The sequence below is a fragment of the Erithacus rubecula genome (genome assembly GCF_903797595.1).
Source record: "Erithacus rubecula genome assembly, chromosome: 13".
Classification (NCBI taxonomy): Eukaryota; Metazoa; Chordata; class Aves; order Passeriformes; family Muscicapidae; genus Erithacus; species Erithacus rubecula.
The window spans coordinates 10,672,259-10,700,014 of NC_136665.1; the positions used below are offsets into that span (position 1 = coordinate 10,672,259).

A 27,756-nucleotide genomic window follows, 5' to 3' on the forward strand; every position below is an offset into this window, starting at 1 on the left:
GAGCTGCCAGGCACAACCTCTCCTGCTCAGCAGCACCAGGCAATTTGTCCTTCGTGACAAAAAAAGGAAGAGGAAGCTTTCAGAAAGGGGAGGCAACAGCTCTTTCATTTCAGGGAGTGCTTTTCCCCATGGCTGGCAGCCCAGAGCTGTTCAGCTTTTGCTGTTAGGACCTTCAGCCATGTCCAACCCACACAGGGGCCCCAGCTTTGCAGAGCCTCTGGGACACCAGAACAGAACTGGGAGCAGTGGAACACCCAGGGCAAGCAGGCACTCAACACAGCTGAGATTCAAGTGTTTTAGAGCTGGCAGGTCCTTGACTTAGGCATCTGTCAGCCAGCAGACTGGGGAACTTAACCTCCCCTTTTCCTTTCTCAACAAGAAAGCAGATAATTAATAAAGGTGAGGCCTAGTGACATTTTTCAAAGGTTTGATCCATGTCCTCAGCTCCTGACTTTTCAGCATCTTATTATAAGGAGGACTCTATTGCTTCTTCAGTTTCAGTGAGAATTGGCTGCTTTTAGCCCCAAAAGCCTCCCTGACATGTCCCTGGTAGCATCAGATTGCCACCCTGGAGCAAGGACCTGAGGAGTCACTGGCCACAGCCTTGTGCCTGATTGTCACCCAGACCAACACAGGAAACTTCTGGACTCATTCCAGAGCAATTGTTAGTGGTGACTGTGGGAAAGGCTTGAATTCTAACCTGAAACATGAGGGTGGCAAAAAGTTCTTGGTTGGGAAACACTGATTTTCCTGAAGCCCTATTAAAATTGTGTTGTCCAACCCCAAATGGATGAGAAAAAAGCCAGAAGTTCTACCTGACAAGTTAGAACTAGAAAGGCAGAGTCGTGGCAAGAACAAAACAACCCAGACATCCACAGATTTACTTTTTTTTTTACCCACTTTATTTATGTGTGTGTTTCTATAAACATTTTAACTACTGGATATTTCATAAACCGTAAAAATAAATCTTCCTGCCCCCAAAATACAATCTAACCAGCTTTTTGGTCAGACACCAGCAATGCTGTCAGGGCAGGTAGGTGGTATCCCTAGATAACCTCCTGCTGTGCATGAGCCAGCAGCTCACTGCATGAGATCCTGTGCCTCTGAGCCATGGAGAGGAGACATGTTTAAAGACTTGGTTGCTCTGCTATCCAGGGGTTCAGCAGGAGAAAACTGGGGTGAATAAGGATTTCCCTTGATGGAAAGTCAGAGTCTGATGAAGGGGCTGCAGCATCCACTGCAGGATGAGACACAGTGACCTTGGCAGGGGCACTGGGGCTGTGTCAGTGCTGGGGATTGAGCCCAAGGGCTCCTCCCTTCCCAGTGCCCAAATGCTCCTTGTTGCCTCATTTGCCAGGTGCAGGTGTGAGCAGCAGGTGCTTCTTGGAACGGTCTGGCTCACTTGCCAGGGCACGAGTTGGTGGTGCTGATTCCTCGGGGTGGCTGAGCCTGGCTTTAAGGCACGATGGGGAGGGCAGGAGGGGTGTTGGGGTGGCAGGGGAGGCCCAGCCCAGCTGGGTGACCCAGCACTGATGGCCAGGTACCCCGGGGTCATGGAGGAAAGCACCGTGTGGCACGAGGGATGACAGCAGCACGTGGACTCTCAGTTGCCCAGGTTCATTTCTGAGCCATGGATGAGCCAAACGAGGCGGAAGCAGATGGCCAGGAATCCAGTGCCCAGGAGATCCCCCAGGGCAGTGAGGTAGGGGATGGAGAAATTATCGGGGTCCAGAGCCTTCCTCCACATCAGGCGCACGATCAGGTCAGCCACGTAGAGCAGGATCCCCACCTGAGACAGGGAGAGGGAACAGGCAGCAGGAGCACACCAGCCTGGGCCCAAAGCCAAAGGGATGTGGCCAGGGCTAACAGGGACCACTGAGCATTCACACCTTCCCCAGAGAGCCAGGGGGCTGAGTGGGATGGGATGGGATGGGATGGGATGGGATGGGATGGGATGGGATGGGATGGGATGGGATGGGATGGGATGGGATGGGATGGGATGGGATGGGATGGGATGGGATGGGATGGGATGGGATGGGATGGGATGGGATGGGATGGGATGGGATGGGATGGGATGGGATGGGATGCGATGGGATGGGATGCGATGGGATGCGATGGGATGCAATGGGATGCAATGGGTGTAGCTGGCCTTTGTGACCATATGTCCCATAGATGTCACCTTACGTGACCCTTTGGCATCACACAGCCCTCAGTGCCTCAGCCCTCTGCTGCCAGCCCCAAGTGTGGAGAGCCTGCTTGAACTGCTCACCACACTCCTGCCCAAAGCAGAGCCTGGCCATGCCAAAAGCATCTCCCAAAGGTCCAGCTCCTATTCCTCTGCCTTGAATGGGAGCACTCCCACTCACTCCACCAGATGAAGGGTTCCTGTGAATATGCAGGCAACCCCAAAGGATAAGTTCATAACCAGACTTTTTTTTCTTCATCCTTCTTTTTTTCCATTAGAAATTCAGATCATGTCTACTTTGTTTTTACTAAAAGTCTCAGTGGACAACTGGAGTTTGAGGCAGTTTTTACATCAAAGCTATCCCAAGCAGAACAGACAAGTTTAAAAAAAAAAAAAGTCTTTTTTTTCCATCTCAACACTTTAAAAAATCTTTGTTGTGATTTCTTTTCATTTTTATTTCATTCCCAATTCTGATAAACAGATGGAGGAAAAAAATACTTTGGTTAAAGATTAAAGACTGTCAAGTTAATTGAATTAAGAAGGGAGAGAGAATTTGCACCCCACATCTGTGGTCCCTCCGTGGGAGACCATAGCACATCAGGAACCAAAGCCTGAGGCAGCATTTCTAAAGGTGAAAACTGCAAGATGGGTTGGGAGAAAGGGAAAAGGAGAGATGGGGGAAGTAAATTAAATAACAGAATAACAGAAACAAAAGCAGGCTGGAAACTTGAGAGTTTTACATAGATCATTCTTCCTCAGTTCAGGATCAAATATATCCATGTTTTTCCTGGTGGAAAATTTGTTTACCTTGTGCTAAACAACCCTCAGAGAAGGAGATGTCACACTCTAAGCAATCAGCCCCATGGCTTTGTTTCTTGTTTTTGTTTTTCCCAAGGCCTAACATAAATCTGCCTTTTCCATTTGAAATTCATCATTTCATGTTTCCTCCCCTAGTGACCACATAGCAAATGTTATTCTGTCCCTCCCTACAGAAATTTGGTAGTTTAAAGGCTGTCAACCAGATTTTTCTCAAGCCTCTCTACTTTGGACTAGTTAACCCAGTCCATTCAGTCATTCCTCTGAGGTCATGTTTTCTGGGCCTCTGACCTTGGGTTTCCTCCAAATGACCCAAACTTTCCCCCAACTCTCTTTCTTTCTGTCTTTCTTTATAAAGTATAGCAGAGGAGGAAAAAGGGCCAGGCTGAGTGTATTCTCCTCCATGGCCTCCATGAGAATCTTTCAGGGTCACTGGTGTTGCTGGGATGCTGCTCTTTATGCTGTCACTTATTCCTTGTATTTTCATGCTTGGCTTTGGTCAAGGAGCTACCTCGATGCATAAAGAGAAGAATAAATATTTTCCTTTGCAGCTGTGGCTGTGCTGCTGGGCTTAGGGTTGTGCAAAGGTCGAGAAAAACTGATTGTTTACACACACAAGGAATTCAACCTCACACACAAGGCTGCTTGTAAGGCAAAGTGAGAGTCAGCCACCCCATCATGCAAATTAATGAATCACTGATTTAAAAGGGCAAGTGAAGTCAGAGCCTCTGTGAGTTCAGGCAACAGCCATGCACATTTCTGAGTGACAAAAACAAAGTTTATGGGGCAGGAAAAACAGCAAAAGGGAAGCAGCAGGACAAACCAGATAATGTGCCCATTGCCTAGCAGGAACTTTTACTTTTGAAGATGAACTGCTCAGGGTCTGGGCTTTCCCTTTGGTTTTTATCCACATGGCCCTGCCCAGAGGGATCCCCTGGGTCTTCATCATAATATGTGACAGTGATTTCCAAAATGGGTGGGGAAACTTGCTGGCTGGAGCCCCTTGCTGGGGTGACTAGTAGCAGCCTGGGAATATTTGGAGCTTAGAGACTCAAGGAGTGAACACTTTAAGACAAGCTCTTCCTTGCTATGTGTGTCTCTGCACACTGGCTGCAGCTCAGTGCATGTTGAGAACTTTTTCCTCCTCTCACACCTGATCCTCACTCACCCTAAATTCATGTAGAGCCTGGAAATTTGGGTGAAATATTACTGGACCTACAGAGTGCACGTGATCCTTGGTACAAGCACACCTGAAGTGACAAGAAACAGAGGCTGCTGCTGAATGTTTTGCTGTGGCTCCTTTTTAACCTGGAGAATGCTGTTTTTATGTTATCTGATAGATTCCTTTTGGATCAGTTTGGGGGTTACCTGGAGCAAAGCAGCAGCCAGATAGAACATCACAAAGGTGAAGGACAGGGATGTGTGGCCTCCCTGCAGCAGGTGGATGGTGTAGAGGAACACGAGGTGTCCTGGAATCACCAGGAGGAACAGGACCCGGGCTGACTTGGAATTCACCCCTGCAGAGCACAGAGACAGAAATGGGGGTAACAGCAGCTGCAGGGGTAAGGGGAGGACAGGACACTGCATATTTTAATGCATAAACCTGGGGCTGCCCCCTCCCACCAGCCACATTGCTGATGCCTCTCTAGGTCACAGAGACACAGGAAGCATCTGCAGATCAGCCCAGCAGCTTTGTCTAGCACTGAAGCTACAGCCAAAGGCTTTGTGCTCCATGCTGATCCACTCTGATTCTTGCAGACACTCCTCTCAGCTGCTCTCTGCCTCCCACAACTTCTGCTTTGCCTCACTGCAACAGATTTTCCCAGTTTATAGTTTGATCTAGCACTAACTCTCAACCTAACAGGGAAAATCAAGAAGAGCTCTATAAAGACAACAAACTCAAAATTGAGTTTTGCTGATGCTTAAGTATTTCCAGTGCTGAAGATGGAGGAATTGCTGATTTTTCAGCAAGATTATGGTCTATTCACTGGTCTGTCCACAGGTGATGGCTCTAGGCTGGCCATTAAAATGGCTTTCTGTTAGATCAAATCTAAGATGCCTTTTCAATTACTTTCTTGAGTGCTCCCTGAAGGCCACTTCCTTTGCACGCTGGTGAGCAAATATGCCATAAGCCTTCCTTTCACTCTGCCCACTGTAAAATGCTTCCTCTCTGATCTGAGTATTTTCTGTGGAAGGGGAAAGTTCTGCCTTTGAGACCCACCTAGTCCTACACCAACCAGGGAAAGGAGCTATCTGTCATGGCAGCCTTGAGACATGGACACCAAGGGCTGAGGCTCTACCTGATGAGAAGAAGGTGGTGCATGGGTTGGGCCAGTTCTGCCTCATCTTGTATGGCAAAACTCCAGGCATGCTCCAGAAGTGCAGGAATGTAGAAATTCGGCTGGCTTGGATGGCCACCAGATTCCCTCCAACACCTGTGAGGACAAAACACAGAAAACCTAAAAACCACCTTCACCACAGCAGGGAACACCAGTCCAAAACTTAGCCTATGGTGAGTCCACCTGCATTCACTGAGAGCAGCAGTGAGAGAAAGAGAAAACCTGGTCCCTGATCCTAAGTGGTGCTGCACTATTCACTTTGCAGGAACAGCTTCTAAAAACCAGGAAGGCTCCAGTAATTGTATTCTTCTGATTGCTGACTGAAAACATTTTCCCTTTTTCCCCAGCACTGGATATAAATTCCACATGGCCTCTGAAGATGATGTAACTGCACCTGGTTTGACACAGTCTGTGAGCAACACCTGGGGAAGGCAGTGCAGATGCTGCTCATGGCCACTTCTTGGACTACTCACTCAGAGAACCATTGTTTAAAAGACAACAAAACACCACAGAGAGTGATTATATGTGGGTCTGAAGGTACCAACACACTTATTAAATGAGAAGGAATCATAAGAATGAATTAGAACCCACATATGTTAGCTAATTAATGTAAATTAATTCCTTCCAGACTGATTAATTGTAGCAATCATGAAAAAACAGCTAATTTTCCAGTAGAAAATAGAGAGATAATGATCTGTGGAGCAAAATTCCACCTAAGTATTTTCAGGGTGGAAATGCCATAGAAAAGATAACAGTGAGCCAGATGCTACAGGCTTCTCATGTTTTCCCTACCTTGGAGAAGAAATCATCATTAAATGTGATATTTTCCAGGTGGTAATCAAAGTGAAAATGCTCAGGCTGTCTCACTGTGGCTCAAGGTGGGGCTGTCTGGGCTGTGCATGCCACACTCTGCACATGCAGAGTGGAGAGCTGCCTGTGCAAGGACACAGAGCACTGCACAGCTGTGCCAGCAGCTCTGCCAAAGGGGTCACCTGTCCCCCAGAGCCATGGCTGGGGCTGCCAGTGCTCAAATAAATGGCTGGGAGCTTCCCCAAGCAGGCTCCTTGACTAACCATGCTGGAAAGGGCTTGTGGTAGTCTGTGCAGATCCAGGAAGGTGGCAGCTGGGTGACACCCACTGCAAACAGGACACCATGCTTTGAGGGTGGCATCAGGCCCTAGGGTATCCCTTGGGATGGGCATGTCCTACAAGAATGTAGCAACAGCAGAAAAATCATCTAGTGGTTCTTCACTGATACCAGGAGCCCCAGCAGCTTGTACTGACAGGTGTGTGTATAAAAGTACTGTGGCTATAAATATATACAGAAAATATGTTGAGATATATATATATTTTTTTTATATAATTAAATTTAATCCATACATACAATCTTTTAGATACATACACATATGTAATCTTATCCTATTAATATTTATCAACAATCTGTATAGAGGACAATTGCACTGCACAAATTACTGAGTGGAGAGAAGGAAACAAGGGAAAATGGATTTATTGTGACCTTCCAGTAGGTTTGATTTTATGAGAAGTGTCAGTGTAGCTCTCAGAGATGCTGTTAACCTTTTTGCATTGCTCTGTCCTTGCTGCTATTTTGCTCCAGAGACACTTCAGAACATAAGCAGGAATGTGATGGGGACCAGTGGCTTCACTTCCACTCATGATGGGAGCAGGGACTTGAACACTGATCACTGTGTAGGGGCAATGGTGGATGCCAGAACCCTTGGGAGAAGGGGGAGGAGTAAATAAAAGCATGCACAGAATCCCCCATGCCCAACCTACCATTTATCACAGGTGTGAAAACTGCCATGCCTTCAAAGTTTGGGTCAGTTACAGTTTTGTCCAGGATGAGCCCACCAATGCTGTTAAGAAAAGGACAGGAAATGAGGCTGGAGCAATCTTTTCCCAGGGCAATTCCTACACTGTGAAAATAGCACACTGACATGGGTTACTGCATCTTTTCCATTGCCTGGACTGTTCATCATGTACTCCTTTTACAGCTCAGTTTCCACCAACAGAAAGCATAACAGATTTTGTTACTGGCATACTAAGTTCAGGAAGAACTCCTTGTCCACCCCCAAAACTGGTAGTAGTTAGGAATGTATTATCATCCTCTCACAAAAATTTTGTTACACTTCTACACTGGCCTTAGCAAGTTTTTTAAATTCTCTTCTAGATCTCAGCTGAAAGATGTAGCACAGGAAGAATGAACTACCTGGCTCTACATTTACCATTCATTTCTCTTTACAGCTGGCTAAGAATGAGGTTGAATCCTGACAATTTGTGGTGATCAAAGCCAATTTGTGATGATCATCATCTGTGCTCTCAGTTTCCTGGCTTTCACCCACGTGGTGCCTGGATGTGCCAGTGAGGGAATGATTTGCTTTTTCCAGTCCTTTGGGGGCTCCTTATCTGCTGTCTTGTTGGAGAGTCACCAGTGGCTGTGAAGCTCTGTGCAAACACCCTTCAGCTGTCCCTGCCAGTGTCCCCTTTGGTGTCCCTGTGAGTGAGAGTGAGCACACAGGGCTGGAGCAGTGCCTCCTTTACCTGCTGATGCTCATGGCTACGATCACCGGCTGCCACCCAGACTTCAGCACTTCTGCCAGGGAAGGACTTTGCTTGGCAATAGCAACCCAGAGAGGGATCATCACAATGAATACAGCACAGATCAGAGGAGAAAGGTACTTCACATCTGTCAAGGAAAAGAAATCTTGAATTAAATGCCCATAGCTTCACTGGTTGCCAAAATCGCATTGCACAAAGATTGGAAGAAATGCAGCAGGACTCCTGCTCCAACTGAGTTATGTTAGAGGAAAAATCACATGAAGCATGATAGCCCCCACCAAACCACCTCATTCCACCACAGAAATCCATAATTAATCCCTGAAATTCACTGCTAGAGGATGCTGTTTGAAAATCAGCAGGATTCAAAGCAAGTTATATTTGAAGATGAACAGCTCTCCAATTCCATCTCCAACAAAGAAAGACAAAAAGTTACAAAATTTCTGGCTTCAGGGTACAAATCAAACAGCAGGGCAAGGGGGAAACTCCTGTGTGGAAGCTGTATCCCACTTAGGGCAGACACATCATACCTTCACCTAAAACAAGAGGTAAGAAGTATTTTAGGAGGCAAGCTAGCAGAATTGCTGAGCAGCTGGTCTGCTCTGTAGGAACAAATGTTCTCTGGCATATATAAGCCAGTAAAGATCTGGGGTTTCTTTTGTGCTAGCTTGCATGTGCTTCCATTAGGTGCTTTTTCCATTCAGCAGAGGCATAGCTGTGGAGTGATCTTTAGAATCAAAGAAATTAAAAAATAAGTAGATGTGCAGCACTGAAAGAAAATAAACATGACTCAGAAGCATGAGAAACACCTCCAAGCAATGGGGCTGATGCCAACCCTTTTGATACAAAAATGCTTCTTCCACAAAGCTCTCCATCTGGTCTCTGAGCTGGGGCCAAAGGCAGTGGGATGTAATGCCAAGCTTGCAGGTAATCTGGGAGATGAAGCTGCTCAAAGTGTGCATTTTTAAAAACACCATTGCCAGGGCCTGGGGCTACCTGGATGCGACAGCACTGACGTGATGGCACCTTCTGTGAATGAGGGGCTCTTACACAAAGAGGTGCAGCTCTTCAGGAGTGCCTTCAGTGGGCACTGAACTGCAGCTCCTGCAGGGCAGTAAGGGTTTTGTCAGGGCACTTTACCCCCTAGAGTCATCCAGGACAGGTGGACTGTATGACAGATTCAGCTGCTGTACTGGGTCTCTTACCCACACCACATGTTGTTTTGAGCAATTAATTCCTTCTTAAGTAATGCAGACACAGAGCACTGGAGTTGACCAAAGCTTATCAGAACCCACAGAAAGACTCCTGGTAGGATGAATGGTCTTCAGGCTCCACATTCCAGTTCTGCCACATTCTCTTACAGGCAGCCCATAAGCAAACTGAAACCCTTTGGCACAGTTTGTATCTCCTTTATGCAGGACTGAGAAGGACCAGAGGCAATTTTAAAATAAAAATTGAGAATCTTCTCTGGCAAGAGGATATTCTGCAAAAGGAGAAGGTGCTGCATCAGGTGGCACACAGCACTTCAAACTTTACAGGCATCAGTATTTTTGAAGGATCCATATACATTTTGGTAGGACCCAGAATGTTTTTAGAGTGTGACCTGTACCTTATTACACACTGGGCAGGGAAATGGAATTGCTCAAGCACTATCAGAAGTGCCATCCTCCTACCTGCTTCACTTCATGCTTCCAATGAGTTGGTGTCTGTGTGCTGACTATTTTCCATCTCAAGAGACTCTTTAAACTGCCCTGGCAACCCCAGAAATGCTCTCTGGTCACAGCCATAGAGGTTATCATGTTGTTCTTCCCTGTGTTCCCTGGGAGATGCTATCTGAGGCATAGCAACTGAAAGACAGATCAGCTTTACAGAGGCAGGTGTGATGGCATCATGGAAAAATCCTATTAAACAAAAAGCACCTGTGAAGCTCAAGGAAGACTGGATGGAAGCAATTCACAGGCCTCTCCCTGCAGTGTGTGCTCCTCCACTCCCTCACTTGTGCTTGCACATGCAATGAGTTATGCAAACTGAGAACAGCTGCCTCGCTGCTTCTGCTCAGTCTGAAGCAACAGTTTGGGTTTCAAATGGTGTTGAGTTTGCTGGATCTTTCTCTTTTCACATTTCTGTTCCAGCTTAGGCTCACAGTAAGTAGCCTAACACCTTAAAAACAACAGATATATATCCCCAATGTTTTGAGCTTCTGAGGGTCATAGGGTGCCCAAGCCTTTGGCAACCAGCAGCACAGCTAACCCCAGACCACAACTCCTGCTCAGAGTCCTGCAGGCACAAAACACTGCAGGCTACTTCCCTCCAAGTGAGTATCTTGTTATCCATGACTCTCCATGTGAGAGGATACAAGGATATTTCACTGGTGCCAACCCCCTGAAATTGCTTGGTGAAGAAGGACCTGCTATTACCATGCACAGGAAGCAGTTTTGCTTGGCTAGTGACAGATTGAGGAGGAGAGTCAGCATCACATATGTCAGCCTTCTGTTCCAAAGCTGCACAATACATGTTGGTCATTTCTTTGACAAATCCCAGTTGTGTTCAGTCGGCTCTGCCTTCCAGTTTGTAACTAAAAGAGAGTCTGGAAAAAGCCTCTTTGGGCATTTATCTACCCCAGTGGCATGACAGCCTCCATTGTGAAACAGCCAGAAATGCTAAGGCAGCCTGCAATAATTTCACAAGGATTTGTGAGCTCCCTTGCTGAGCTGCAATCCCCTGCTGGACACTGTACCTATGTATTTGAAGAGCGTGCTGCTGATTCCTGCCAGCAGGGAAAGGGTTATCAGATCTCCCAGGCTCGCTGCTATGGGTGTGGCCACATTGTCTGGATTGATCCCAACTTTCCTTGCTCCGATGATCACACCAATCATCACCAGGCCTAGAGAAGACACAGAGCAGCATCAGAGAAAGCATTCTGCTGTGTTTTACCCCAGAGCTGCAGTTCTGCTTCCCAGAGGGTCGTGGGGGGCTAAGAGAAGCAAGAAGCACATTACCCACAACAGCACCATGCAGCTGGAGACTGGACAGCCCCAGGAGTTTGTCCTCTTGTTTTCACCACCCTGAAGTGCGTGGCTCTGTCCTTATAAACTGCACCCAGGGCCCAGAGGCACACAGGCAAATTCCAGGGATCAAAGGAGATACCAGCAGGCAGCCCAAATGTAGAAGCTCCCCTCCTGAGCAGCTTAATCTTTGCTGCCTTGAAGCAGGACCAGGCATGAAGCACACTCATAGATAAGCACACAGCAGGCGTGCAGCAGCCTCCTGGTGCCATCCCCTCCTCTGGATTCCACAGCACAAAGATATTTTCCATATTAGACTGAACTTTCTCAAAGTTTGAATCACCAAGGAGCAATGAGCTTCTTTACAGTAGCCTGCACTAGCCTCTCAGCCCAGCCATCAGACAGAGCCCTCATGTTCCAGAGTCTTTGAGGCTGCTTTGATTTGCACTGGGTGAATATTGATGCTGTGAGCAGCTCCAGAGTCAAGGGGTTATGGTGCTGGCCCACACCTCTTCCCTTGTCCTCTGAGGTGCACCTGCAATATTGAGCTGCTTTTCAGCATTGTGGGGAGAGAGGAAGTTTTGCTTGCCCAAGTAAGTTTAGGAGCACAAACCCCAAACCCTGATGAACATGTGGGGATCCCTCAGCTATCAGACCTCTCACAGGCCTGGAACAAGCACCTGGAACAAGCTCTACCTAGCCAGGCTCCACTGCTAAGTAGCAAAGGCAGCTTGAGACAAGACACAAGACATCCCTTCAAAGCCCTTCTGTGGCTCACAGGTTACACTAAAGCCCAAGAAATGGTGATTCCCTCCAGCTCACAACCTCTCTGTGCCTGTCTACACAGCCCCTCCAAAGCTGAGCATGCACAGGAGCATCAGCTCTGCCCCAAGAAATGCCACATGTGCATCTTCCCTGATACAGCATCCCTTATACAAAAACACAGGGTGACATTTCCACAGCAGCCCTCCCAGACACCCACACTCCCCTCCCCACAGCACAGTCCATGCTGCTCCCCTCCCTGACCATAAAACAGCAGCTTCCCATCGTGCACACCCACACACAGTGCTCCAGAGAAAAAACTAATGTCAGCAGCAAACCTGAGACAGTGCAGCAGCAAAGCCTCTCTGTGCCACACCAAGCAGGGAGATTGTAGGGAAGAGTAATGAAAGCTGGGCTGCTGTTTTTTAACAACTGCATCATCCCACATTTTTCATCAAAGGCATCTACAGTCACCCTTTGACTCCCTTTTTGGGATGTGCACTTGTTCCAACTTGTCCCTCTCATTTAGGAAACTTGCAGCATCCTGTGTGCCCGCTGCCTCTATTCAGGGTATCATGCTGCCCTCCCATGGCAGACCTACAAACTGGAGATCTTCAGGCCACTCAGCAGCTCCTGCTGTCCAGCCCACCACGTTCCCCTGCAGGAGGAAGAGCCAGGGCAGAGGAATGCCTGGCTCCCAGCTCACAGCAGGCAAGCTACAGGGCTGGCCACAGCCCTGCTCAGGGTGGGGGGTGACCCAAGGTCATCTCAAAGATGGTCTGGATTTGTGCCAGCAGACCCTCCATCCCCTGGTTGACATTACTGCACCCTCCTCTGGGACAGGGCTCATGTGGCACCCCAGAGACACGGAGTGGGGGTGTTTGTACACCTGTGGGGCATTTTTCATGTGTCAGGTGAAGGACATTTTGATTGCTGCCTATGGATGCTGAGGGCCCAGTGAACAATCATGGGGGAAGAGAAGCAAGGAAAGATGCAGAGAGGATGAAAGCAGCAGACACAGCTCCCTGCACCCCTCCTCCCTCTGCCAGACCAGAGGGATGCCAGCTGGGCCTCCCTGGTGGAAGGGACAGTTCATTCCCCACCTGAGTGTTTGACCTGAGGAGCCAGAGCCACTCACCAAGGGAAAGTGCAGCTATGAAGGCCGTGGTGACACTGCTGGCACACAGCACAGCAGCCTGGCTCAGCTCCACAGAGCCCTTGGAGATGGCTCCCAGGATCACAGCAGCCACAGCAGCCAGGAGTCCCACCACAGTGGCCTGGACCTGGGGACAAAGCACAGCTGGTGAGCTCACCCACATCTGCTCCTGGGCAGCCCTGGCTCCACATGGCTGCAGCACTGCCACACAGCCTGCAGGGCAGAGCCTGGCACACATGCTGATTGTGTGAGTGTTTAAACAGCATCCCTGCAAGGCTCCACTAGATCAAAAAAGAAATCCTGACAGTTTGGAGAAAAATTCTGAGGGCCTGCAAAGGGCAGATAACACTTCAGCAAAGGACACTGAGTCCATTGACAAAGGAATAGCCCTGGTCAACACAAAAATGAGCTCCCCATCAGCACTGCACTGGGAAGCTTGGAGCTGTGCAGGGAGATAAGGGAAGGCACACAGACATATGCTGCCAGCCCTGTGCTCTTGCCATGTGCAAACTCTAGGCTGCTTCCTGACTTTTAACAAGCAGAAGGAGCTACAAGAGGCAATTTCTCCCATCTCTCCCCTCCTGCCCAAGGCTGATTCCCAAGCACTGCCAGTAAATGACAGGCTCTATCCAGGGGCTGCTGTGAAACAGGGATTGTGCCACAGCTCCTGCTGCAAAAGGAGTTTTATTAGTTCAGTTTATCCACAAAGGCAATGAATGTCTAGATGTGTTTTACAGCTAAACTACAAGCTCTGGGGCCATACAGAGCTTTATTGGAGGTCAAGGCCTGGCTCTGCTTGGCTGTGTTGAGGATACCTGCCCCAAATCACCAGCTCTGCATTCAGCACTGCTGGAACAGATGCTGCTGGTCTGCAGCATAGCAAGAGAAAAGGGACTTTTTAATTTCCCAGCTGAAGTGACTCACCTGGATAAGGGCTAAATTGCAGGTGGCCATTTTCCATTGCTTCTGGGCATCATCCATCTGTCCAGTGTTAGCCTAGGAGTCAAGAGAGATACCCTGATAAGCTGTTTCTGAGGTACAGGTGGCTGCTGGAGGCAGTTTCACCTGGTCCCTGGGGTAAAGGGGCTGTCACAAAGAGGCAAATGCAGGTCACCATCTCCCAGCCTTCCCTGCACTTCCTTCTTGACATTTTTTCACCAGCCCAGTGTCCCAGGGGCATCAGAGGCTCACACTGGAGGTGGACAGGTACTGCAGGGCACTCAGCTAAAGGTGAAGTGGGTGTATCCACCACAGCTGAACAAAAAACTGGACAAATTAAACCGTTTTTTGTCCTTTGTTCTCCCTCAATTGCTCTGGAAAGCTACAGTTTCTCCTGAGGCATAACAACAAAAGGCCAAAGTAAACAAAATTGCCTAGGGAGATAGAAGGGATCAAATACAGAGTGGCAAAAGCTGCTGCATGTTGTAAGAAGCCTGGGTCTGCTCCCCCCAGTAGGATTGCTGGAAGCCCTCAGGATCAATACCCACAGAAAAGCAATGCAGTACTGAAGCTGACAGCTGTGGAGCCCTGGCTTTGTCTCCTTCATGTGTCACAGGGCCCCAAATATCAGCAAGTGGCCACCCAGGGATTAATTCACCTTCAAAGTGCAGATGGAAATTCTCTGTTCCAGTTACAAAATGAGGGCAAGCACATTATTTTAATGCTCATACCCCACTAGTTTCTAGTTAGTAGAAAAGGGCATCTCATACACAGTGTGATTGCATAAATGAAGAATCTCCTGATCTCTCCTGCTAATCACCCCCCTCCCACCACCCCCCACCAGTTGTTGCCACTCACAGCAGTGGAGAGCCTGGATGCCAGTGTCATCTCCAGATTCCCCTTCAGGCCAACCAAGGCAGGAACCAGGATGAACACTTCTGTGATTGTCCGAAACACATCCCAGTGCTGCAAGGAAACCAAGGCAGGGACCTCAGACTGTGCTGCTGCAGCCAGGGCAGCAGGCTCCTGTCTCACCTCCAGCCATGCTGTGCACAGAAAGGCAGAGGCTGCCCCCATGCATTCTGTGTTTTGCATTTTTAGAGTGAAGGAAGCAGTTTTCAGCTTGCAGTGTTCTTTCTCATCTCACACACAACAAAGCACTGCCCTAATGGGGAAGGATCTTTCTTTCTAGGGGCAACAGAAGATTTTGGAAACCCACAAATCAAAACTGTCTTTAGCATCAGCCAAGATGAACGTTAAAAGTAATTAAGGTTCACAAGCCAAATGAAATAGAGCATGTTCTCCATCCTTTACACTGACACTAGATACAGGAATCTCTGTTGCTAACCAAACTCATAAGAACAAAAACAAAGACCTGGAAAATGATCTCACAACAAGAGGTTGTGCCTATGTTTTCTTACCAAACTTCTAGTCAAGCATCTAAGACTGGTGGTGGGAGGGAAGGAGATTTTTGCATCTCTTCTCCACAGACAGTTCCTAAATCTTCCTATTACCAAGTACATTCTTGGTACAGCTGGGAAAAGGTTTTGAATTAAGATATCTCATAAGCCAAACTGACAGACCAACATGTTGACTGTTGTTGCTCCTCTGAAGCTGAACTGTACAAAGCTGTTGAATCAGTTGCAGCACCAGAGACAATCTGAAAATGTAAGAAACTTTGTCTTATGACATGTCTTCTCTAAATTTTGTATCATACAGTGCCTTGGAATAGAATTCATTCCTCCTCTGTGCATTCAAGGGTGTTGGCAAAGTCCTGCTGTAGCCAGAGAGGTTTAAATGAGGATAGAATCATAGAATGGGGCCACTCAGCATGAAGGAAAAGTAATGAGTCCAATATCTAAGAGCAGAATACAAGGAAAAATGGGTGTCTGCAATGAGTCAGATCAAAGGTCCATCAAACCCATCCTTAGCCCTGCCAATAATCCATTTTGGGTGTATAAACAAGAATCTATAAATGACAAGTAGATGGGATAACTCTCCTGTGTATTTTTCAGACTATGACTATCTGCCTCAGGGTACTGAGCTGGTTTTCTGAACACTTCACAGTGTTAAAAGGTTTTCTCTTTCAGGTCTTCATCCAAACTCCCCCCTCCAATCCATGTGCCATCCTGTGGCAAAGATTTCCATATTTTAGTTGCACATCACATGAAGGATCAATTAGTTCATTATTTCCAACTTGTCACTGGTGGTCCTGAATCCTGGCACTACAAAAAGTCCCTTCCCACCTTTTCCACACCCAGTGGGATTGTATAAACCTGAATATCGAGGCAGTTGGACACTCAACAAATGGTGACACGTGCAAGCCTGTTAGGGATTATATACAGGTGCAGCAGCTCAGTGTTTTTTTCTGGCTGTGCCATGGGAAGCTGTGGGAAGCTGTGGGAAGCTGGTGGTGTCTGTCTGCTGGGAAGACCTCACAACTTCTCAGTCAGGATGAATGAAACTGGGGCTAATCCAGTGGTATAAGGCACCTCAGAAGGGCAGATAACAGACAAAATGTTATTATCAGTATAAAAAAGGCACTTTTCCTGGCAGTGTGACCTGGAAACAGGCAGGTTTCAAAATGTGCAAGGTATGCTACTGTTGCAACAACCAACAACACAAAAATTGTTCACTTATTTGACATGCTACAGTTTTGTTTCAATTTGTAAACATGAAACTTACATACCTGAGAAAAGCTAGGGGTGGACATCTCTTTTAAATATTCATATCCCCCTCTCTCCTCTCTCTCTTTAATTAAGAATAAAGATCCAAACACATCTTTGACACCATCAAAAGAAAGAGGAGAAAAACCAGACTTCATAGTCACAATGTAACCCCCTCCAATCATTTAAAGCACAGAGACATACAGAAATTCATACTTAAGACCTTGCATATTGTGCACATAAAAAGACATAAATAGAAAGCAACAGAAAAACTCAACTGTTTGTATTTTCTGTGCATGCCACCTTTGGGAAATATGACTTTGGTATATCTTGGTAATATGTAATATTTGTGACATAATAGATTTTGCAGGTCTCAAGCCATCAGAACAGAAGTTTCAGCATAAGAGGCATGATTTTTTGGGACTCTGCCTTACATATAATTACACCTGAAAGCTCTGAACAATTAATAATCACACAACTGTACTAATAAAAAAAAAGCTGACTTAATTGCCTCTATTTCAGTCTCATTAGTGACTCACCGAGAGCCTAAGGACAGATTCATAATGATTTATACCACAACAGCCAGGACTCCATTGTGTTAGTGACTGCAGAAATACAGAATAAACAGATGATGCCTGTGCCATCACCTTGCAGGATGTCAGCTGCAGGAGTGGCTGAGTGGGGAACTTTGGGGCCATGCAGGCAAGGAACAGCCAGAATAAGATACCTGGAGAAAACCTAGGGAATGTCTCTGTCCTTTGAGATGAAAACTGGCCTAGAAAGAACAAAAACTTTCCATGCAGCACTGCAAACACACACAGGAGGAACACAGAGCCAGAAAGAAACTCTTTCCCACTTCACATTTTCATAATGGAGTTTCAGCCCTAAAACTCAGCTCTGAAGAAGTTTGGTTAATCCTATGTTGCAGCCCCCCCAGTCTCACTGCAGCCCCCCCCCCCAATATCACTGCAGCCCCCCCAGTCTCACTGCAGCCCCCCAGCCTCACTGCAGCCCCCCCAGTCTCACTGCAGCCCCCCAGGCTCACTGCAGCCTCCCCAGGCTCACTGCAGCCTCCCCAGTCTCACTGCAGCCCCCCAGTCTCACTGCAGCCCCCCCAGTCTCACTGCAGCCCCCCCCCAATATCACTGCAGCCCCCCCAGTCTCACTGCAGCCCCCCAGGCTCACTGCAGCCCCCCCCAGCCTCACTGCAGCCCCCCAGCCTCAGTGCAGCTCCCCAGGCTCACTGCAGCCCCCCCAGCCTCACTGCAGCCCCCCAGTCTCAGTACAGCCCCCCAGGCTCACTGCAGCCCCCCCAGCCTCACTGCAGCCCCCCCCAGCCTCACTGCAGCCCCCCAGGCTCACTGCAGCCCCCCCAGCCTCACTGCAGCCCCCCCAGCCTCACTGCAGCCCCCCAGGCTCACTGCAGCCTCCCAGCCTCACTGCAGCCCCCCAGCCTCACTGCAGCCCCCCCAGCCTCACTGCAGCCCCCCCAGCCTCACTGCAGCCCCCCAGCCTCACTGCAGCCTCCCAGGCTCACTGCAGCCCCCCCAGCCTCACTGCAGCCCCCCAGGCTCACTGCAGCCTCCCCAGCCTCAGTACAGCCCCCCCAGCCTCACTGCAGCCCCCCAGGCTCACTGCAGCCCCCCAGGCTCACTGCAGCCCCCCAGCCTCACTGCAGCCCCCCCAGCCTCACTGCAGCCCCCCAGGCTCACTGCAGCCCCCCAGGCTCACTGCAGCCCCCCCAGCCTCAGTACAGCCCCCCCAGCCTCACTGCAGCCCCCCAGGCTCAGTGCAGCCCTTCTGGAGCTCCTCACTGTCCTCACAGACCCAACCCCATCCTGTTACCACCCCAGGACATTCATCTCCCATGGCAGCAGCTCAGAAGCCTCAGAGGTTTTCCATTGCTTCTGAACAAGTCAACAGAAAGATCAGAATATCCTAGAGTACAAAATGGAAGCCAATTCAAAATTATTTTCAAAGCTAACCAACTCATGGGTTTTTGTTAACCAAGGACAGAGATATCTTATATTTGTGATTTTTGACTGTGTCCCACTCCTGTGGCATGGAAAGGGAAAATGAAAGGGAAGCTTTTCTCCTGAATTCTCTATTTGGAAATCTGACCATCCAGCTTCAATATGATTCTTCACCTTACTGTAAAAAAGTGAGCCAAACACTGACCATTGCTGGTCTCCAACAATGCCAGCCAGCCCAGAATCCAGATGGACCAGTGGGCCAAGGATCACTGGAGCAGGGGCAGAAATGTCCAGAAGGAAAAACCTGTACCATGCTATCAGCCCTGCAGAGAGACTGCATCACCTGCACACACAGCAAGAGAAGATGGCAAACATCTGCTTCTTTGGGCATCATTTTCCTACAACATGGAAAGAGAGAGACCCAGGCCTGAGCCTTAGAGTCAATGGGGCTAGATAAATCCCTTCTGATGATTTTTCTTTTAATCAGTAATATGAACAGTTCTTGGTTTCATCCCAGAACATAACCTGCTAAAATCCTGAGAAGTTTTTAGGATACAAATGATACAAATTTACACTTTGTTCTCTTTACAGCAGTATGAGCCCTGCGAAAGACAGCATCAGCTGGACTCACAACACACAACCAAGTTATTTCAAGATATTTGGTATGTAATAAAAAGCAGGATTAAACTCAGTATTATCTATGCTGTAGATACCATCCTTAAGCTTGCCCATATATCTCCCTGTCCAAAGCAAACACAGAGTTTCCTAAGAATGTTTTGCAATCACTACAAATAGGGCAAAATATTCCATAGCCAGAAGAACCACCAGAAAATGGGCAAATCACAGACTCTTGGACTTGAAAAACCTGTAGTTTCAGTATGTGAGCCCTCATGAGTGACAACATGAGTCTTTTGGTACCTGGCCTCAAGCAAACAAACAGAGTCAGGTTTTGGTTGGACAGGACTGTGAGTTTCTAGCTCTTACACTTGCAGAAAGCTGAAAATAAACAGCTCAAAGACAAAGAAGCAGAGAAGAATATCCCAAACCTTCAAAGGCTAAGATCTCTGCATTTTCCCAGGCACTGGTTTTGTTTCTAGCTATGGGATTGTGATACCATGGCAGCTCACCCCACTAACATCTCAAGTTGTGGCTCCCTCCTCTGGGAGCTGAACCTGTGGACTGATGGTTTCTATTTCAACATGTTCACCAAAATATACACTTCCTGTGGTTGTGGCTTACACCTGACCCCATTTCTGGGAGTCAAGTGAGCAAATACACAAACTAGATTGCACACTGTTGTTTAAAGGACAGGTGCAATGTACACATACCTGGCTTGTGTTTCCTATCAGTTTGGATACAGTTACAGCTCAGTTCTTAGAAAGTGAATTGATTTCTTCTAGACAAAGACCTATTCACTCCAAGGGTTATATGCTATGTCTTTCTCCTTCTTTGAGACAAATGCTAACTATTAACATAAAATCTTGGGTAGTTTGAGAACTTGTGTAATGCTGCAGGACAGGTCTGTGCCTAAGCACGGCACAAGGTGGAGATGACAAACACAGCACAGCAACAGCCTGTGCCACTCCAGTTAACCCTTCTTTGATATTCCTTGGGTTCTCTTTAGTTCAGCTTCTCTGCCTTCTTTGTTTCTTCCAGTGCAAGAAAAAAAACAAGCAAGGTATTGTCTTTCCAAACATTCAAGTATCCATATTTAGCTCCTCCTGTGGTATTAGTGCCAGAGAATCCAATGTACTCCAGTGAGCTCAGAGTGCAGGATATATCCTTGGGAAACTCTGCCAGCCTTTTGATTTGTAAATCCACAGGCATGAGACACCCAAACTAGATCAAATTTTGCATTTCTATTTGTGCCACTGGTACAAAGGAAAGACACATGGGATAGATCCTGGTTGTGGGCACAATGGTGTAAAGGTAGGAGCACTCCCTGGCAGTCAGTGGAAGTTATTCTAGATTTATACCCACCTCAGAAACTGCCCAAGAAGAACTCAGTTTGTTGGCAATGCCTCAAAATACCACCATTTTATGGTGGCAGGCCTCTCATCACAGTATCTAAGTATCTCTCATCTACAGTATCAGTATCTAAGTGCTTTCTAGACCAAAGATTACATTAGGTTGCTTTCAAAGTACCGAAAGCATGAACTTGCTTCTTAGTAAAGCAGGTAGTTAATAACAATCCTGACCTATATCTCCTTATCAGCAGTTTTTGAAGGAAAGAAATGATATCATGCAACAGGGGAATATGCTGCAGCCTGATCCAGTTGCTCCACAGGAGTCTTTACCAAAGTGTTCAGCTCGATAGAGAAAAGGGAGTGCCCAGTCTAACGTTAGGCAGCCATCTGAAAACCAGTATCCCACATTACCAGAAACCAGCTGCTGATCTAAAGGAGATGAACAGTGTCCCTCCAGCACAGAAAAAGCCTACAGTCATACTGCTGACTGGCTGCTGGGACCACACTCATTAAAAACAAACAAGCACAAATCCTCAAGGTCAGATCTTTAGCCCACCCTCTCACTACAAGTTGCCTGATCACAAGTACCTACTTGAACAACATCCATCAAGAGGCCAGCAGCCACCATTCCCAAGCCAGCCAGAAGGAACGGCACAAAAATCTGGGAGGCAATGGAGAATGAAGTCTCTGGGAGAAATCCACTGGCTGACCTGGTCAACTTGCAGGTGAAACCTCTCAGCTTCTTGCCGTGGAAGCACAGTTCCAGCTGTAACTGGGTGACCACCATGGTCACACACTGTTACCCCATGCTCAGCAGGAAAATGGAGGGAGATCAGGACATCACACAGATCCTCCTTGGAGCTCTCCCCAAAGTCAGAAGGAATGTTTTTCCTCAAGCTACAGCAACGATGCCAAATTCCTTTAGTTTCTTCTCCTCCTAGGAGCGCGTCCAGATGATTGCAGCAAGGGTATCCTCCAAAATTGGTTCAGCTGGGTTGAGCCCAGGTGGCAGCAAACTCGATGGACACAATTTCTCTGATTTATATCCAGGGGGGAATTAAAAAAGAGAAGAGAAGATTGTAGAGATGCCTGTGGACGAATACAAACGAGCCCACACCCCATCCAGCTCCCACCACTTCGGTAAAAACCAGTAAGACCTGCTCAGGCTACAGCACTGAAAGAGTGACAGGTCATACAAGAATCCCTCAGCGTGCTCAAACACTCTGGTGTCCTTTCTGCTCGGGTTACATTTCTTGTCAGAGCGGCGCGCGTTTGATAGGGCGGTTTAATGTGTAATCCTGCTGCAAACCAGCCCAGCTCCCTCGCTCCCACCACCAGCACTGCTGAACTTTCCTCGCTGTCCCCAGGCCGGGGAGCAGGGCAGCTACCAACCAGGATCCATTCTGCGCTCCTCCAAGGTGAAGAAAGGTCAAGGGAAGCGGGAGCCCGTGCTGCTCTCAGCTGTCGGCATTACGCAGTCCCTGCGCGGGCAGGTGACAGCGCTGAGCCATTTAACTCTGGCTGCTGACACCAGATCTGCCCTGCCAGACCCCGGCCCCTCGTGTCCGCCCCGCGCTCCGCCACAGAACAATCGGGCTGTGCCAGCTGCACCTCTGAATGACTGGCTCTCAGGGCGAAAAAACGTTCACAGAACCAGCCAATAGGCTTCAAAAGCGAACACCCTTATCTGCTGTCATCACTTCAACTTTCTGCTAGTTTGCAAAGGCCAAGATAAGAGTCCTAGCCGGAGCTTATTTAAGGTAGCTCCATAATCTCTCTGCACGACAGGCAAGGCAGAGAAAGGGCAGGCTGTGAGCTGGTCACCCTTCCTGTTCTGAATTGGAACATGCTGCTCCTGCATGCTCCCAGGAGGGTACTGGGGAGAGGGGGTCTCACCCCAGAGGCTTATACAAGGTCAAAAATCAGAGCTGCACCATGGCTGCATACAGCCAAAAAGTTTGTGCTCCGTAATGGCTTCAGCTCAAAGTCAAGCATGTAGGGAAAAGAGTCATGGTGTTGTGCTTGGGCTCCTAATAATTAGAATCAGAGGGTCAAAAAGCTTTAAAAACCACCTTTTAGGATGGATCAACCCTTTTCCTCACATTCTCTGCAGAGAGAAAAAGGCTTGTGGACTCTGTCCTTGTGACAGGGTCCCCAGCATTGCGGGGGAGCTGGAGAGAACATGACATGCTGGCAGCTAAATTGGGAACTGAGGAAGCTCTCAGCCATTTAGACAGTGTTTCTTTGGTCTGAATTCACACAAACTGAGGTGACAGAGCAGATCTCCCTGGAAGCAAGGCAGAGTGGAAAACAAACACAAGCCACAGAGGCTCTGTCCTTCACTGCTTTCTAGGCTGTTGTTTTGGTACAGCCCCTAAAACCTTCTCCACTCCCAGCTGCCTTGGTGTGTCTCCACCACCTAACAATGGCCCAGTTAGCTGAGAGCTAACAGGAGAATACATTTCAGCTAATTTCACTGGAGAAAAAGTCCCACAATATTTGGAATAGTCAGGTTAATAAAAATCCTGCAATAACCACACATGACCCAACCTCTTTATATCAGCTGGGGAGAGAGAAATGGCAGTATGAAATCCCAGTTCTGGTTAGTCATTCACAGGAGCTTCAAGGAAATAAAAGACAATTTCTGGACAAAAATATAGGTTTTCAAGTTCTAACAATGTGCCTATCTGGTCTCATATGCCACTGTATCATCCAACTGGATTGATGACAGGCAGAAACAGTAATGTAAAGGAAATATCAATGAGCCTAAATGACTCAAATGACATTAAAAAAAACACAGCAGCAACACATCCTGTACTACAGCGTCAGCCTGACAGGGTTTATGAGTTTATCACGCTCCATCTCTCTCCTTCTAAGCAAGCACCATAAAAAGCTCTCAACCGATAAATCAGTATGCAGAGAGGTAATTGGTTCAGATGACCCATCTATGTACACTGGGTCATTTTATTATGCATTTAAGGAGTCCTGATAAAGAGCCACATCATATCTATCAGTAGAGAGATGCATCACATTTTCCTGGCAAAGAAATATACCTTATGTGTCCAGAAAAGATACATCAGGTTTGAGAAGAAAGAGAGCATTGCTCAACAGTGGGGAAAAGATTGTAACAAGTTAGTGAAAAAATAAAAATAAAATAAAATAAAAAAAAAAGCTCATACCACTCAAGATGGCAAAAGCTGGGGAGGGGCACTGCACACTGATACACCCTATCCTGGTGCTGCCAACTAGTCAACAAGTAGCACTGTCCCAGAGGAGACAAAGCAGAAACAGCCCCTTTGGTGAGTCCTGACCCTGATCTACATCCTCCATCCACTGGCACAATGCAAAAAACAGAACAGAAAGATGGCAAGTGTCTGAGAGCACAGTTTCATACCCACCTTGTCACGCCTGCAAAGAAGAGGCAGAAATGCCTGTGAGTGCTCTCACACCGTGGCAGTGTCAGACACAGGCTGCACTATTCCAGCACCACGGGCTCACAGGAGAGTGATGCCTGCCAGGGACTGCACCTCCCAGCTGCTCGAGCACTGCCACTCCTGAGTCTGTGAGCTCTCTTACATCAAGCAGTGTACTTTTGTTTCTCCTCACCACTTTAGGAAAGGGCAGAGAAGAGAACTTTTGCAGAGAGACAGAAAGCAGGCAGATGGAGAGTGCCTGGGGTCCAGGGATTCTCAGGGTTCCACTGCTGTCCCACAGGAGCCAGGTAAAGACAGGGCTGGCTCAGGAAGGAAGGCAGCAGCAAGTCCTTGATGAGATGTGCCCAAGCAGCCCGTGGTCATTAGCCACTGTGCTAACTGCCAAAAGCCACATTTCCTACAAGATGTTGCATGGGTTGATTTTCCATACTTGAAGCACTAATATGATGGCTTTTAGTGGGCTCTTTATTTACAAAAACAGAAAACAGATTTTTGCATTTTCAGAGGAGAATGAGGTTTGCTTCACATTCTGTTCATATTAGTGGCTCAGCTCCTCCTAGGGAAAAAAAAAAAACCTCCCAGGGAAGAAACATTGAAGGAAAAGTCCTCCTCCAACATCATAAACCAATCTGCAATCCATTTCACACTTTAATAACTCACAGTAGGAAGAAACATACATTTAATGTCAGAGATCCATAGGAACAGGTAGCACCAAAAAGTCTAAAAAATAAAAAATGGAAGTGGCTGCTTAGTGTTCAAGACTCTTGGGGATAATGTCTGAGGAGACAAAAAGTAGTTTGGGTTCTGGATTTGCCTGCTGTTCTGTGACCTGACTAGATATTCTGCTGGGTATCAAGTACATGCTAAGGTCAGTTAAGGATAATGTGTCACTCCTAAGCCTTTATGGCTCTTCTAGCTCAGGGAGATCAGCCCTGGGTTAGTGACAAAGGAACACAGCTCCACATTTGTGGAAGCTGTCAATACAAGCACAGTAATTTCTGTGTCACTGTATCAGATAGGTCAGGGTTGTTTGACCTCACAGCTAGTTAGTCAAATAACAAGGTTAACCCAAAAGGTATGCTGTTAGAGTAACCCAGAGTGCAAAGACATGACAATTTATAATCTGCAAATTACCTGCAGCTTTAAACTGTCTAAAATTAGGTGCTGATCATTGCCTTAAAGGTCTGTATTGCTGCACCATAGGAGGAAAGGTCTCATCCTGATGACCAGAAATGGGACTTAAAGAATTCCAGTCGTCTGCTGTGAGACCTTAGGAAAGGATGTGGTGGTGCACAGCAGGGCTGAGCTGTTGTGTGAGGTGTTAAGGTTCTCTGCTGCAGGAAAGCACTGTGCAGCCCACCCTCTTCCCAGGACTCAGGGGAGATTTCTGCACAGGACTGCACATTCCTAATCATCCTTCCTGTACTCTTTAGTACTGTGTTCTCTTTGTTATCCAGAGAAGGGAAGGTGCCAGAAAAGCACCACATCTCTTGAGAGCTGCACAGTACATAACAGCTGAATTGAGGGACATGTCAGCATAAGAAACTGCTGCAAACCCTCCCTTACTATACCATTCCCAGAGCAAATCCCCTGCCTGTGAAGAAAATTCCCCCACTTATCCCACATCAGGCGTGTCAGATGAGTTTCTTTCCCTTACCTGCACATAATCCAAAACCATGCCTGCCAAGACCATGCCAAGCCCAGCTAGGAGGTATGGCAGGAGCACTTGCAGGCAAATTGAGATTGCTGACTCTTCTTGTGACTTTGCCATGGCTTTCTCCTCAGCCAGCAGCTTCTGCTGTGCATGCACAGAGACATCCTCTGCTTCCTGGCTGCCAAGTCGGCTCTCTCTGTGTTTACCCTTGCTCCTTCCTTTGTGCCTGGATCGTTCTCCATTCCTAGACCTGCCCTCTTTTCTCCTCTGCCGAACTTCCTCACCTTTCATGATGGCTTTCTTGAATCACAGTTTTTCTGAAAAACAAAGTCAGAAGTGATGAGATAACAAAAGGAAGTATCAGATAGGTATGAGACAGGAAATTCTTTGTCACTGTGTGCACTCCATTAACCTGAAGGCAAACTGCCACTCACTCCCCAAGCCCAGGATACTCTGCTGGCCCAAATACTAGTGCTTAATTTACCTTAAACTTTGTATAACATCAAACCAACCTCCTTTTCTGTCGCTGCATCTCTTCCTAGGCCTGTGTTCATGCTGCAGTGCTTGCTGTGCATCCTGGCTCTTCCCCTGAGAATGCCTGGAAGAATGCAGAAGGTGCTGCACATGGCCTGAGCCCTTGACCCAGCAGCTCTCACACAGGGAATCACAAGAACTTATGAACCCAGCAGAATCCAACCCTTTTCAGGACCTGACCCCTAGCTGAGAAATGGGAGCAGATTTGGACTCCTTTATATCCTGGCATCCCAGAGTCCTAGCATCCAGGTGTATACTATGCTTACTGCCTAGCACAGCTCTCACCACTCCTCAATAAAAAGACAATTCTTTAATCTTCATATAAATCTGGATACTTTTCCTTTTTGTGCCTTAGTTGACACACATGAACTACATGACTCATCCATCTACAGGGAAGTTGCCTTGACCTCACAGCATCTTATGAGAAAAAAAAATAAACATGCAGAATTCTAACCAGTAGCCCTTTTGCTGCCATCAGATTGCATTTCTTGATGGAACTCTCACTCATACTGCCTGTCCCACCGCTGGCCCGGGCAGCACCCCGAGTCTCTCACCCATCACCTCCTGCCAGCCCTCATCTGGATTCACCTCTGCCAGATGTTCTCTGATGCTCTCATTCCCAGGACGGACCCCTAACACCCCTAAGCCCCGCGCTATCCCGGGTAGGACCAACCCTCTTCTTGCCCCAACATCTGGATAGCGGAGGAAACAGCTGGGAGGCCGCAGCCAGGGCTGGGGAGGGGCGGGAGGAAGGACGGGGGAGACGCGGTGCCGTGTGCGGGAGGAGGGAGCGCGGCGGTGCCCGTGCGGTGCTTACCGGCTGGTGCGCCGCCCGTGCGGGGCCGTGCCCGCGGCCGGCCCGCTGCGAGCCCGCCGAGCTCCCGCCACATCTGGGCGCGCCTCGGCCGCGGGTTCGAGCCCGGCCCCGCGCGGAGGCGGAGGCGCCGCCGTGAGTGGCAGCCGCCGGTCCTGCCCTCGCCGTGCCCGCACCGCCGCTCCCCCGCCACGCCGGCAGCGGCCGCGCCCCGCCCGGAGCCCCGGCACGGCGGGGACGGGGCCCGCTGGGGGACAGCTGTCCCTCTGCTGTCCCCCCGCTGTCCCCTACTATCCCCCCGCTGTCCCCCCGCTGTCTTCTACTGTCCCCCCGCTGTCCCCCGCCGCTCCCCCGCAGCTCCCGGAGCCCGTACAGGGCGCCAGGGAAAGGGTGACAGGGTGACATCTTCCAGCGTGGGCAGCATAAACAGGAGGCTGCAATTAGGAGCTGCGGAAAGACATTTCCTCTGTTTGGGTTCGTCGGGGTATTTTTTTTTTTTTTTTTGGGTTGGTTGGTTGGCGAGGTTTTTTTTCCTCCTCATTTTGGCATTTGCAAGAGCTCGTGTTGCAAGCTTCCTGTGCAAAAGCCTGCCTCCACCACCGGCAGAGCAAAACTCCTGCTGATTTGTTTTTTCTCCCCCTCCCGTTCTGAATCAGCGTGTTAGATACGTGATTACAGCATCCATCACATATAAGCACATAAATCTCATTAAGCACTGGAGTAACCATACCCATGCAAGTCTCCTGAATCATGCAGCTCACATTTCCAGAACAATTGAGGATATTAAATCATACCTCGGTACCAGGGCAAACTTATATCCTGCTGAAGTCTCTCAGATGTCATGCTACGCTAAAGGGCTCTTACAGATAATATAGTGCCTCTGGCTCGAGGCAGGGCACACCTAAAGGAGATGAAGGTTTTTGGAAGTGGCAGTAACG

The 27,756-nt window shown here is 48.2% G+C and overlaps 1 protein-coding gene across 5 annotated transcripts; it reads right to left on the reverse strand.

Moving 5' to 3' along the window:
• Positions 1 to 890: 890 nt before the first annotated feature.
• On the reverse strand, positions 891 to 27,756 carry SLC41A3 (solute carrier family 41 member 3). Of its 5 annotated transcripts, none has more exons than XM_079317131.1 (11): positions 27,613 to 27,756; positions 25,474 to 25,787; positions 14,635 to 14,742; positions 13,762 to 13,833; positions 12,820 to 12,964; positions 10,652 to 10,798; positions 7,900 to 8,044; positions 7,135 to 7,214; positions 5,302 to 5,436; positions 4,370 to 4,518; positions 891 to 1,789 (listed from the first exon to the last, which is right to left on the reverse strand). In XM_079317131.1, exons 2-11 carry the CDS (start codon positions 25,759 to 25,761, stop codon positions 1,604 to 1,606), a joined length of 1,455 nt encoding a protein of 484 aa, XP_079173257.1. In that variant the 5' UTR covers positions 25,762 to 25,787; positions 27,613 to 27,756; the 3' UTR covers positions 891 to 1,603. The 5 variants fall into 5 exon arrangements, with proteins under 5 accessions (XP_079173257.1, XP_079173256.1, XP_079173258.1 ...); XM_079317130.1 differs by lacking the exon at positions 27,613 to 27,756 and adding an exon at positions 26,822 to 26,908; XM_079317132.1 differs by lacking the exon at positions 27,613 to 27,756 and adding an exon at positions 25,983 to 26,075.

Bases quoted from the DNA above. Each gene is read 5' to 3' on its own strand.
- SLC41A3 (XM_079317131.1), bottom strand. From the start codon at position 25,761: ATGAAAGGTGAGGAAGTTCGGCAGAGGAGAAAAGAGGGCAGGTCTAGG. The intron at 10,799-12,819 runs GTGAGTGGCTCT...TGTCTTCTCTAG, and splicing joins CATAGCTGCACTTTCCCTTG to GCCTGGTGATGATTGGTGTG. The intron at 5,437-7,134 runs GTAGGTTGGGCA...TTGTCCTCACAG, and splicing joins TTTCACACCTGTGATAAATG to GTGTTGGAGGGAATCTGGTG.